The sequence below is a fragment of the Camelus bactrianus genome, chromosome 20 (assembly GCF_048773025.1).
Source record: "Camelus bactrianus isolate YW-2024 breed Bactrian camel chromosome 20, ASM4877302v1, whole genome shotgun sequence".
In the NCBI taxonomy this organism is placed as follows: Eukaryota; Metazoa; Chordata; class Mammalia; order Artiodactyla; family Camelidae; genus Camelus; species Camelus bactrianus.
This window is the reverse complement of record NC_133558.1, coordinates 29,479,599-29,493,170: the sequence shown is the minus strand read 5'-3', so window position 1 is coordinate 29,493,170 and position 13,572 is coordinate 29,479,599. Positions and strand designations below refer to the sequence as shown.

General features: G+C 37.6%; 1 protein-coding gene across 1 annotated transcript in view; it reads right to left on the bottom strand.

Annotated features, from left to right (window-relative positions):
• CDC5L (cell division cycle 5 like) overlaps positions 1–13,572 on the bottom strand; it is a 38,324-nt gene that overhangs the window by 23,863 nt on the left and 889 nt on the right. Inside the window, exons 2-8 of the mRNA XM_010973829.3 lie at positions 11,588–11,691; positions 10,046–10,207; positions 9,339–9,466; positions 7,869–7,968; positions 3,774–3,992; positions 2,237–2,381; positions 895–1,083 (exon numbers count right to left, since the gene is read on the bottom strand). Of these exons, the coding sequence (XP_010972131.1) occupies positions 895–1,083; positions 2,237–2,381; positions 3,774–3,992; positions 7,869–7,968; positions 9,339–9,466; positions 10,046–10,207; positions 11,588–11,691 (1,047 nt within the window). The remainder of the gene's footprint in view (positions 1–894; positions 1,084–2,236; positions 2,382–3,773; positions 3,993–7,868; positions 7,969–9,338; positions 9,467–10,045; positions 10,208–11,587; positions 11,692–13,572) is intronic.

The window sequence follows — 13,572 nt, the reverse complement described above, 5'->3', positions numbered from 1 at the left end:
TATAAGACACTTTCTGGGTCATTACTGAATATGGTTTATATAATGTTAAGGTAAACCATAAATCTGGAGAAAAATTATGATTTACTATAATGGAAGATGGAGGAATGGAAAGAGTGTGTATCCATGGTAGAGGCAGAGGGTGTGAGAGAGCCAAATGTTCAAATGCTAGATAGAAAACTGCCTAAAACTGAAAACATAACCAACATGTAGCAAGTGTCTTAGCAGTAAAACAAAGGTAAGGTAAAAACAAAGAGCAGTAACTGATACCTCTAGAAAGCAAACCATGGGGGGCACAACTGTTTCTCTTACTAAGCCTTCCTATTACGACTATTTGACTCCTGAATCAAGACCTTAAAATTGTATTTGACTATGAGAGATGAGGAAATGCACTGTAAGGGTGCTGAAAGACTCACTAGTGTTTTGTTAGGTTTGTCTATCCTCTGGCACACAGACACCCTAAGAACACACAGTGCTGTATACACCATGTGTTAAAGAGAGAGGGAAATAGTACTGAAGACAGTCTATGCCAAGCTAAGTACAGAGATGCAAGTTTTAAAAATTACTGACTACATACATCTGATTTCTTTCCAGGATTGCTAGGCAATGTGAAAATTTTAAATGCTATGCTTTATTAACAGGTACTAAATACTAATGAAGGAAGAAGGGCTTGCTTCAAGATAAACCTATGAATTAATAAATGCAGAAATGAAATCACCCTACCTAATCATTGAATCTGATTTAGCTTCCCTATTACAGAAATCGCAAGCAGCTATGCTACTCAGTTTCAAACTGTTAACAATAAAAGAAACAAAACCAAACCACTCAGTGTTCTCTGTAACACTTGTAAGGACAATAAACAAAGTGAAAGGCTCATTCTGCTATACTGCAGCTTACCTGCAGAATTCTGTCCTGGGAAGCTGGCGTCCGCGGTGTTCTCAGAGCGATGCTGTTGTTGGTGACATTGTATTCAGACAAGAGGGTACTAGAAGCAGAGTTTGTTATGCCAGATTCCTCGGCAGTCTGACGTGCAATTTCACTTGCTTGGCCTACTTTTACAACTTCCTGGAGTTCTGCATCTGAAATCTAAAGACACGGTCATCATAGTAGCAATATTTTAACCAGGAATAACACACTTAAAACTTTCACATTCCAGAAAGATGAAATGCTGAAGCTGTGTGATGAGTACACAGGGATTCATTGTACTACTCTCTTTACTTTTGGGGGGCTTGAAAATTTCCATAATGAAGTTTCTAAAAGTCTTTCCTATACAATGTGTGGGGAAAATTCCATATGTGATATAGTATATCAAGGTGCAAAGTCTTATGTTTCCATACTGAAATTCTTTCAAACCAACATATTAATAAACCAAGAACAAAACATTAGTATTTCTACAAAACCATTTATCAATTGGGGGGGAGAGGACTAAAAACCAATTAAAATATCAGAGTCCACTGAGCCACAAAATCCCTAAGAAAATCAAAAGGTGTTATCTCAGTAATTTTACCAGAATAAATTTCCTAAGAACTTAAAAAAAATTACAAGCAAAATCTCAATTTAAGAAATATCACTACAAGGAATGACAGCATCTGACAAAAGTATTGTATGTTTATGCCCAAGAATTTTGTGTTGATGCAACCAATGCACTCTCTTGGGGAAAGAAGCTATTCAGGTCTCCTAAATCCACCTCTCTGATTCCATTCAACTGTCCAATTCTACAGAGCTGCACTCGTCAAAATAAAACAAGAGCTTATTTAAAATCCTCATGTTTCTGACCAACCATAATTCAGTCAAAGGAACAGAGCCCATGACAAGCTGAATGAATTATCTCTTCTCCACAACTCCCACAGTGCTCTTAATACAGCTATTATCCCAAAAAGACAAGTACGACGCAACAAAACATCCCATAAAAGAAAGCCGCCTAAAGTCCACAAAGGTGATAAAGTCCACTTTTATCAGCTACAAAAAAAGAGGCCTGAAGTCCTAACCTGCTGACAAACTGCTAAGAGCTGACAATCACATACCAAACCATCAGATGAGCAGTTTAAGGCCTGATATACTAAATTATAGAGAACTTATTCCTTATTTATCATACTATCTCACAATGATTTATTTTTATGTGGCTCATCTATTAAGTTGTGAATTTCTTAGTGGTACCGAGCACCTAGGCCCACAAACATCTGAATAAACGGTAAGCAGATGAGTTCACACAATGAGAAACCTGCTTTTATCGGATTACCTGAGGGGCAGGAAGTACTAGTTTGCTCCTCTTTTTAGTAAATTCAGAAACACCACTAGTTTGAAGAATAGCTGATGGTAAGTCAGATTCTTTCTTCCTTTTCAAATGCTGCTTGTCTTTTTTTCTATCTCTTCCTTCTTTTTCACTGTCATGGATCAAGGTGGAGAACAGATTTTTTAAAGTTACATACAGACAATAACATTAAAAGCCATATACACAGTCAAATGCTCTGAACAAAATAATCCCATTCTTAAGAAAAGTACTAATAAAAAGATGAAAACTATATACTTTAAGTTGTTCCCTACACCATTACCTACCTAATATATTCAAGAGGAATGCAGACTTAGAACAGCAATAGAATTACTAAGAATATACTAAGTAATTTAAGTACTAAATATTCAAACTATGTAACTATAAAGACTATGATAAGCAAAATGTTACATAATGTGAAAAAAACATAAAACTTTTCCTATATTATGATTATGTTCTAATAAAAATATGTATGTGCACACAGGAAAATGATCAAGTACACAAAAAGGAAAACAATTAAATGAAGGGGACAGAATTAAAATATTATGAATTTTTAAATTTTCCTTTAAAATTGTTCTCAATTGTTTGATTTTTTTAATTCATAAATTTTTTTTAAAGGATACTTAAGTCCTGACAAATGATACCAGAGAGCTGTTAGGGTCTAAAGCCAGGCTCAAGGCCATCTTTTAAAGCTCCAGGAATGCCTTCTCCCCTTTCCATGTCCTCCTCTTCCACCATCTAGTCTACTCCTTCCCAAATGATTATTTTCTTCTTCAATCTCTTTACTTGTAGAGAATACCTAAAGCAAGGTCCTAATTTGAAAAATAAACACAATGGAGTATACCCAAGAAAATCCTGTTTCACAGCGGCTGACATCTGCTGTTTACTAACAATTCATGTCAAGAGAAATGGAAGGCCACTCAGGGAGCAGAAAACTAAAAGTCTTTGACAATCATAAAAGGCTGTCACAACATTCATATACAAGAATCAAAGAAACTCTAAAAGTCCCTAGAAATGAGCAAAATCCTCTGCATCCTAAGACATTTTACAAATACACCTACTTATCCCCATTAAGTGAAAAGATTTAAGAATGCAATGGTAATTTTTTTTCATTTTAATTTCATTTTAAGAAAAATGAGAGAAAATTTTCACTAGGAAAAAACAAGAAGCAACAGACCAGATTGTGACAGATTCATTCAGGCCATTAGTAAAGTAACTCACCTGGTCACAAATGGACATAAATGTTAAGACTGTGACTCAGTGAGTAGAGAGTTCACTAACAGCCAAGTGCTGACATTTCAAGAGATGCAAACAGCATTCTGTGCTAAAAACATTACAGCCAGGTCACTGATTTTCTCAGAAAGGTGACTCCATTAAATAAATAAAAGCACTACATAGGCCACATTGTGCTAAATGATAAAAATCTAGGTCTTATATGGATAATACTTGGAATTTAATAAAGTTCCTACTATACTTTTCCATTTAAATAATCAGAAAGTCAACTTACGATCTTAGCTCCCCATCAAGATCCTGTTGTCTTAACTTTCTGAAATCTGCATCAAGAGCCTGGTAGTTTTCCTCAGAAGTATCATAGAAACCAAGAGCAGGCTTTTTTTCAAATGGAATTTCAGCATTATAATCAACTCCTCTCTTCTTTTTTCTTTTCTTCTGAATTTCTATGCCAGCTGCTCGAAGTTCTCTTCTCTTTTGAAGGGCAGCAAGACGCCTAGAAGGAAAAGAACACAAGATCACCTTGAAAATCATATACAGTGGGGAAGGGATGTATCATCCAACAGAGTTAAGGAAACTATCTGACCATTTGGGGAAGAAATATTTATTTAAATCCTCACCTCACACCATTCACCAAAATCAATTCCAACTTTGATTTAAAGGTACACACATAAAATAGAGCAAAGAGAAAACAAGAAGGAACTGTAAGTAAATATGTATCTTTTCTCTGGATGGAAATACACTTATTTAATAAAAATTAAATAAAGAGCAAAGAAAAAGATCAACAGTTAAAAAAAAAAAAAGTTAAGTCTCTGGAAAGGATCCTAACGAGATATAGCTAATAAACATGTATTCCAGAAAATCTACTAAAATTCGGTAAGAAAAGTGAGAGCCTGTGGTATCTGAATCAAGACCAACTTCCTCTTCCCTTCCCGCCCCCTCCAGCTCAGGGAGACAGAAACCTCCACTCCAAGAACATAGGGCTCTCTCCCCACTTCAGCTCCCTGGCTTTCATTCCAGGAGGGGCAGGACATTAGCATCTCTCATCCTACCTCCAGGCAGACACTGCAGAGGCCAAGTTCAGTAACAGTGACTGAGAAGTAGGGGCTTCCGGATTCTTCTGCCCAGAGGCTCTACATTGGGCACGTGCTGCTGACAATGCTGGAACCAACAGTCCTTGCCTGGGCTTGTGGGAGGAGGGTTCCGTGATAGGAGACGCAAGCCAAGGAGACCCCACTCCCCACCTCCAGCACTCAGCTCCTAAAGTGGGGGTGTCACTCAGAGATAAGCACATCAGAGCCCATAAGTAGCACTGAGAATTCCAAGCTCCCCAAAGAAACTGACTTCATTTGCAACGGGGTATGGAGACGTTCAGGCTCAGGGCACTCTTAAAAACAGTGGAAGTTGTGCTGGAAGGCAACTGCGAAGAAACTGATAGATTCATTTGAGATACAGGCTAAACTGCAGGCCCACTAGTTTGCGAGTATCAATCTCTTTCAAAAAGTAGAAGCCTTCCTGGGGTGAAAACAAATATCAAACACTGACCACAGAAACTATCCCTTCAAAGGAGCCAAAGTTTGATTGGATCAGTTTGTGGAACAATTAATATTTACACCCAAGACATTGCTGAAAACAATACAGCAATAAGCTGGCAATTAGTCAAATTTAACAACTGGGTATACCCAGCAGAAAAGATGTCACAAAGTCCTGTCAAAACTACATCACCCCAAGATGACTGTGGGCACACCCAAGACCGCGCCCCCATGAGGAGCAACCCCAGAGGCTTCACATTTCTGGAGGAGGGAAGAGAACAGACTTCAGTAAAATAATCCAGCCTGTCACTAACAAGTAAACAAGCAAGTAACAGTAACAAGGAGGGAATGGGGGAAACACAGTGCCCAGAACTGCTATGGTATATCATCCAAAGTGTCCAGTTCCCAACAAAAAAAGGTGAGACATACAAAGAAACAGGAAAGCATGACCCACACATCAGAAAATAAGCAGGAAACAGAAACTGCCTGTGAGAGGAACCAGATGTCAGATTTAACAGACAGACTTCAAAGGAGACATTATAAATATGTTCAAAAAACAAAAGGAAACCATGATTAAAGAAGGAAGATATAATGAAAATGTTGCATCAAATACAGAAAATCAATAAAGAGAAATGGTTACAAAGTACCAGTCAGAAATTCTGGAGTTGAAAAGTATAAAGCTAAAATGAAACTTCACTAGAGGGGTTCAACAACAGATCTGAAGTGACAGAAGAATTAGCAAACTTGAAGACAGATGGATCAAGATTATGCAATCCAAAGAAAAGGGAAAAAAATGAAGAAACATGAACAGAGTCTCACAGAAATGTAAAACACCATTAAATGCACCAACAAATATATGCACAATAGGAATACCAAAAGGAAAGGAAAGAAAAAAAGGAGAATAAAATATTAGAAGAAATAATAGCTGAAAGTTTCCCAAATTTATTAAAAACCATTAACCTACACATCAAGGAAGCTCAACGAACTGCAAGTAAGGTGAACATTAAGAAATTTACGAAAAGAAATATACGAAAAATGTTGAAAGCCAAAAATAAGGAGAAAATCTTAAAAACAGTGAGAGAAAATGATTCATCACTTACAAGGGAACCCCAGTAAGATTAACAGTTAACATCTCATCAAAATAGTCTATACAGTATGATCTAATTTACACAAATGTTATTGTATACGTATGTACACATAAACGTGTGTCTATATTGAGAAAAGTTTGGAAGGACACATTTCAAAAGTAATTTTATTCTTTAAATAAAGAAAATAAAGACTTCAAATGACATTAGAAAACCTTTACAATATAACGCTAAGTGAATATAACCAAGCTATACAGCGTTGTATCAACCATGCCCCCAAAAGAGAATAGTACAATACTATTTTGCAAGAGAAGTGTATTACTTTTATAATCAATAAAAAGCTTTAAGTTATAAATCAGATCTGTAATTTAACATTTAAAGTAAATAACAGCCCTCCAGTGCATTTTGCATACAGACCAAGGTAGTCAATTACAAGATATTTGCACAAGTTATAAAGATGTGTAGGTACTATAAGAAAATCTACAAGAAAGAGTAGGGTAAATTTAAATCTGCAAAATTAATTTAAAGCAAATAATACCAGCCATACTTGCAGATTTTTCATATCCACACTTGCCACATCCCTGACCCAGTCCACATGATTAAAAGGCTCAAAAAATTTGGCCTCCAAACAACATGGATAGAAATGGAAACGTGATTATTTTTTAATCTTACTCACATTACTTAACCCTAAATAGTGTACAGAATAGAAAGGTGACTGAGATTGAGCAGAAAATTTAGTACCTCCTCTTGGTTTCTGTTTACTATCCCAGGCCAATCATACTCCCATCTTAAGTAACTATTCTGGGCTAGTGGTTGCCAGCTACGCCAAAAAGCATCCTCTGGCATGAAAGAATCCTCCATCCCAGGACCTGGCATTTCAAAGCCATACTGGGGGAACCATCAACACAATGCTAGTCATCAGGTCAGGAAGCACTTCCCAACTTAAAGACCACAAAAGGCAGCTGTGTAGGCTAGGGAGGTTACTCCAGTGCCTGAATTCCAAAAGCTAGTAAGCTCTTGTAAAGTTCACTTTATTCACTTCATCCTGGTTTCTGGGCTATTAGGAATGATGTCAATCATGCATCTAACCAAAAGGAAGGGGAAAGTGGAGAAAACCTTGAGTAGAGGGAATACTTAATTCCACTCACTTTTTAAATGAGAATGTCTATGACAGCCTAAAATGTGGTTCAAGGCTCACTGACTCCATGTTCAGCTGCGTTTCCTGTTTCACAGCCAGTGCCTGCCCAACACTAATCAAGGAGAGTAACTAACTGGCAGTCATGCCAAAGTCACAGAGCCCTGTGTCCTGTAGCCATATGATGCCAACAGGGCAGGGTGGGTATAGCTCAGTGGTAAAGTCCTCAGTTCAAGTCCCAGGACCCCCATTTAAAAAAAAAAAAGGCTACAACAAATGAAGCTTTTTGAGCTAACAGAACAAACCCAACACAGTGTGTGTGCGCACGCGCGTGCGTGTGTCCGCCCGTCCGTCCATACACATAAATACATATCTATTATCTATATCTGGGCATTACTTCAGTCATGTGTTACAAAACCCTTTTTAAATATGTATTTTTTCTATAACTATTCTAAAATGGTTAGGAAAAATATATAGGACTTTTTCTAAGTAATAAAGAAACTAAAGCATAACTGGAATTAGACAATTCTCACTCACCCAGCAGGGCTGATAAACCATGCAGTTTCACTGGGCCTAAGGATGCAGACCTACTGTTCAACTATGGATAGAAACAACCATACCTTGCTTCTTCCAACTGTTTCTCTCTCGCTTTCCTCTTGGCTTTCTTTCCCTGAGTATTAGCCAGGCGGGCTCTAGCCTCAGAAAGCATCTCAAGTTCATCTGCAAAAATTAAGAGAAGAAAAACTAAGTTCTTCTCCCGCAGGAGCAAGGTATGTGAGAGACATATCCTAGTGCTTAAGATGAGAAAAAGCATAAATATAGTCATCATATGGTATATCATAAAGGAAATAGCTTGAGTTTTGAAGTCAGAGAAACCTAAGTTAAAAACCAGACCCACCACTTGTTAGTTATGTGACCCTGGGCAACGTATTTACCCTCCCTCGATATGTTTCACCACTTATAAAATGGGAATAACAATTCCTACTTCACAGGGATGTTGAAAAGGACTAAGCAGAATGAAATATGCAGAGCATCTATCAAGTATTCATTAAACAGTGGCCATAATTATTGTATCTTTTATTAACATCACCTACCTGGCACAGCACAAATTGTGGAATATTGTAAAAACTACTATTTAATTATAAGGGAACTGATATCTTCATTATTATTTTTCCTTCATTTTTTTCCCTCAGAACTAATTCTCTCCTCCAATACATTTTCCTTGGCTCCCTCAAGTAGAATAAATTTCATTACCGATAACTTACAGCAAGTCCTATACAAGGGTGCTCACTGAAATTATAAGGGAACTTTAGGAAAAAACCCTCAGATTCCAAGATTACCCTCCCTTCCTCCAACCTGCTGACTCAGATCTGCTGTGGAGGCCCTTGTACTTGTATTTTTTAAAGTTTGCCATGTGACAATGATGCAGCCAGCCTAGCCACAGTCTGCCTTTGGAAACTACTACCTTCAAATTTTTTAATTAAAAACTCAACAAATATTAACTGAATGCTTCACAACAACCCTGTGAAGTAAGATAGATATTATTACTCTCCATCTGACAGGAAAGAGGATCAAAGTGCAGAGGGATTACATGACTTGCCTAAAGTCACACAGCTTATACGTGGCAGATACGGCACTAAACTAGATTCAAATCTTGTTCCTGACTCTTGATTCAACATCTCAAAAAGGCATCATAAATCTCCCTCATAGTACTGCAGTGCTGCCTTTTCACAAAGATCAAACTACCTGCCCAAAGTCAAAAAAGTAGTTAATAGGACTGGGGCCCAAAATCCTGACTTGTTGCCTCTTTCCTCAGAACAAAAATGAGAATACAGGATCCTAAAGAGCTTGCCTGCTGGCCTCCAGGAAATCTGTCCAGTAGCATTACACAGCTTAACTCACTAAATGAATTGAAAAGCCAAAAGATAAAGGGACACTGTCCAAAAAGAGCAATCACTGTATAATATAAGACTGGATACATTCAGAAAGAGACTTAGAATAACATCTGCAGGTAGAACTGCAATTCTAAAAAGTCAGAGGGGTTTAGAAACAAACTAAAAGAGTTAAATTTCTCACAGACATACACTTACCCTCATCCATATCAATTGGATCAGGCCGTGCTGGTTTTGTTTCTGGATTTGGATCTATTTCTCCAGGTTTAAGTTTTCGTGGATCATCCGTTGTTTCCTCTTCATTGTCTCTTTGGGCAGCTTTATCCCTAGATGAGCCCAGAATAATGAATCATACTACTACACCATTTAGTCTTAGAAATACCAGGTTTCCTGGTGCTGGCACTCTTCTTTCAAAAACTCAATGGATGGGAATTAACAAAATAAAGCATTTCTATTACTGCTTCACCTGAAAGAGATGGTTTTAAATCTCTCTCTAATTTCAGTGTTTCCACTGACCATTTAACTAGCTTCTTAAATCACAAATGCAGCAAAGCCACACAAAAAAACCTTTTAGTGATGAACCAAGATGTTCCAATGGTTAACTCTCAGCAGTGTGACTGTGGGTGATTTTTATTTGCTTTTTTACTATTTTCCCTCTGATTTTCCATGATTAATATGTATGACTTATATAATATTTTCAAATTATAATTTAAAAAAAATATGTAACAGGAAACATAGTCTTGATCAACCACATAAGATGTGGAACATACAATCCAACAGCTTTAGCTCCTCTGGCTTTATTCAGATCTGTAACTACTGTTAAATTCAGAAAATGCTAAAAATTTATTTAGCCTCATTCAGAAGATATACACACATCTTAATACTGTTTCTGGAGATTCACTTACAGAAGAAATTCATAGTGTTCCAAACACTGGGCAGCTGTTCTTCCAATGATTGGAGCGATGGTCCTCCACTGAGTTGGCATCAACTTGGCCAAGTGCAAGAGTTTTTCCTCTTCTTCTCTGGACCATTCTGTTTTCTTAATACTTGGATCCAGCCACTCATACCTAATAAAAAGATACCATTTTATACCTTAATCAGTCATCCAGCATGAATTTCCTACCTACACATTAGACATACTGACTTCTAGTATCTGAAAAATGCAAGCTAACTCTCATCCTTCAATCACAAAAGCTGTTCTTTTTTTAATAACAGAATATTATTTGGTTAAACTTACCCCAATCCAGATTCCCTATCTCACTAAATTCTACTGTATTTTAATTATGCAAGGTTAGTAATGCTTAAAAAAGGTAACCTGACTGAAACATGATCATATGCTTTCCAACAAATGAATTGTTTTCATTCATTTTATACTTTATTAGAGATATTGAAATTATTTGCAAATAAGACAATACCACCTCATATTTTCATAATGTTTCTAGTTTTCATAGTACTTTCTTGTACTTTGATTTGATTCTCACAACACCTTGGCTTCTTTAAGCATCTGACTTACACTCACTAAATGCTTTTCAACATTACATGCTTTTGTTTGTTGAGTTTTTTAAGTAAAACTACTATGCCATCCTGTCTTTCTAATGCCCCACCCAACACATCCAGTCTGCTTAGCTGGATGAGAGGCCTGCAACCAATATACAAGCCTTACCAAACATAGGGGAAGAAGCTTAGCTCCACTAAGAGAAGCAGAAATCAGAACCACTTATGCAGTCTGAAGACCAGCTTCCTCTTTGTGGGCCTATCTCTACATTCTGATCCTTTCCCCTACCCAGGTGCCTAGGAAATTACGTTACTCATACAATCTAAAATATGATCCTAGTACCACACGGGTCAGGGCTGGGGCCAGATCACTCGTGCCAAAAACACATGTAAAGAACTTAATGTGTCCACTACTCTGTGACTTAAAAGGGGACACCACAAATGAAATGTTGGGTTGTTATGTTTTGGGGAAGCAAATACACAATACTTCCACTGTATTAATGAGGAAACTCAACTACCAGAAAATTAACCATTAATTATCAATTATTTACCTGGGAAAGTAAGTTCTAAAACAACCAACTTATAAATTTTTATAATACAATCCATTTATAAGCTGGGGTCCATCTACACCTAAAAGTAGATTTATTTTATGTTTCACAAAGCACTCTCAAAAAACAGTAACTCATTTGAGCCTCACATCTCCAACAGTCAGGGCCAAGTATTGTCCCCAGTTGGGAGAAAAGAGAGACAAGAGAGATGGGAGAGAAAAATGGCTTGCCTAATATCACCTAAGAACCAAATGACAGCTAGGTCTTAAATCTGAATTCCCATCTCCCACTCCATAGTTTATTGTATCACAATGCTTGCTTTCTTTGGTAAGGTTCAAAGAACTGGTATTTTCCTCATCATAATTAAGGTCATTTTCTATTTTCTGCTCATTAACTGGTACATACCATCTGGCTTTACACTGCTTTGCTGATTTTCTATGCAGCAGTGAGGCAATCCTAGACCACTGGTTTTTCCCATATTTCATTACCGCTGCCTTCAGGATTTCATCCTAAAAATTGTCAAAGAAAAACAGTGTATTCAATCACAAAACTCCAAGTGAGAAAAGACAAAACTTAAATTAACTCTAACAGCTTTGTGCTACAAAGAGAAATATAAACACGCACATATATCCTAGGTTTTTTTTTAAGTACAAAACTTCATTATGATAATAAAAAACAGCAATCTAGCATCAGCAAAATGAAAGAAATTAAGAAATCCCTTAGAAGGACATCCTACCCTCCCTTACAGACAACGCCCCCTCAATCACTGGGAGTGGGTACAGTCCAATCTGAGAAACCTTACTTGACAGATTTTAAAAAAGGATTCCCCAATGTGTGGCTGTCGCTCTCTTCAAAAGGATATGGCTCGCTCATTCATTCATTCATACATTCAAAAAACATTCTCTAGCATCAACCTTATACCAGGTCTTGTGTACTTTAGGGAAAGAGAATTAAATAAGACACACACAGCCCTCAAGAAGCAAGTCAAGGGGGGACGGTATAGCTCAAGTGGTAGAGCGTGTGCTTAGCATGCATGAGGTCCTGGGTTCAATCCCCAGTACCTCCTCTAACAATAAGTCAATGAATAAACCTAAATACCTACCCCAGCCAAAACAAAAAACAAAACACAAAACTCTATAAAGAAGCAAGTCAAGACTCTAGTGACTCTAGTCTCCAATCCAGGCTTCTTGCCTCCAGCTTACAAACGGCATTTTCTCCCCACTCTGACCCAAGAATCCACATCTCACGTCTAACCTAAGAATTAAATGTTTCTCCCCTAACTCACCAGTCAACTCTGCCTCCAGCCTCCCCCAGTCTCTATATACTATCTCACCAGGGCACCCATTCAATACGGAATTCACCAATCCCAGGGGAGCCCCGCAAGCTAAACCACAGACACCAGTGATATTAGAGCCAAAGATGAATGCACTTGGGGCATGTAACTTTTAGACTTTTTTCCACATTGAACTAGAGCTACATGCCTCATACATGAGCCACTCCATGCCATTCCACACCCTCAACATCAGAGACTGAAAAAGACTGCAGGGCTTTGGCCACTGCATAGGAATCCTGCTATTGCTTGATTTTGTACATCTGTCTCTTCCCCATAAGTCATCTCTTCTCCAATTTAAACAGCCTAGGTCCTTCTATGCAAGCTGTGAGGCAAGGATGACACTGACTTTATTTGTAACTTCGTTGGAGTACTGTTATATTTAATCACATCTTCAACTAAGTACATATAGCAGTTACTGACCCTACTAGAGCCATTGAGCAAACATTTGCCAAGCAAATTTTGTTACTGTCCTAGGTTCTGGAGATAACAAGATCTAGTCCTGTCTTCTTGCAGTGCTGTCTTCTGGGGAAAATAAATAGCAACTCACACTTACTGGAAGACTACCATGTACCAGACTCTGTTCTAAACGTTACAAATGCAGTGACTCATTTAATCCTCAAGAGAGATAGGTATTATTATCATCCCTGTTAGAAAATTTAGGCTCTGAGAGGTTAAGAAACTTACCTAGCATCACATAGAAGAATGTGATGCTTGCAGAAAGACAAAGCAAACTATAACAAATGGATGAAAGAGGAGTAATGGGACCACTGTGGGTTCAACTACTTTTCACAGGGTGAACAGGCAAAAATTCCAGAAGAGTTTCTGAACTGGTTTTCGAAAGAGGGTCAGACAGGTGCTAAGTTGTAGAAGGATATTCCAAGAAGGCACAAGATGTAAAAAGACACAGAATATGAAAAGACATGGTGTGCTTGGGAAACTAATAAATAAATTCAGTGCACTATAAACACAAAGTGCTCTAAAACCTTATTTCTATTTTACTCCCTCTGCTATCCTTTGGCTCACCATAAACTACATTTCTGGAAGCAAAGAGACTACC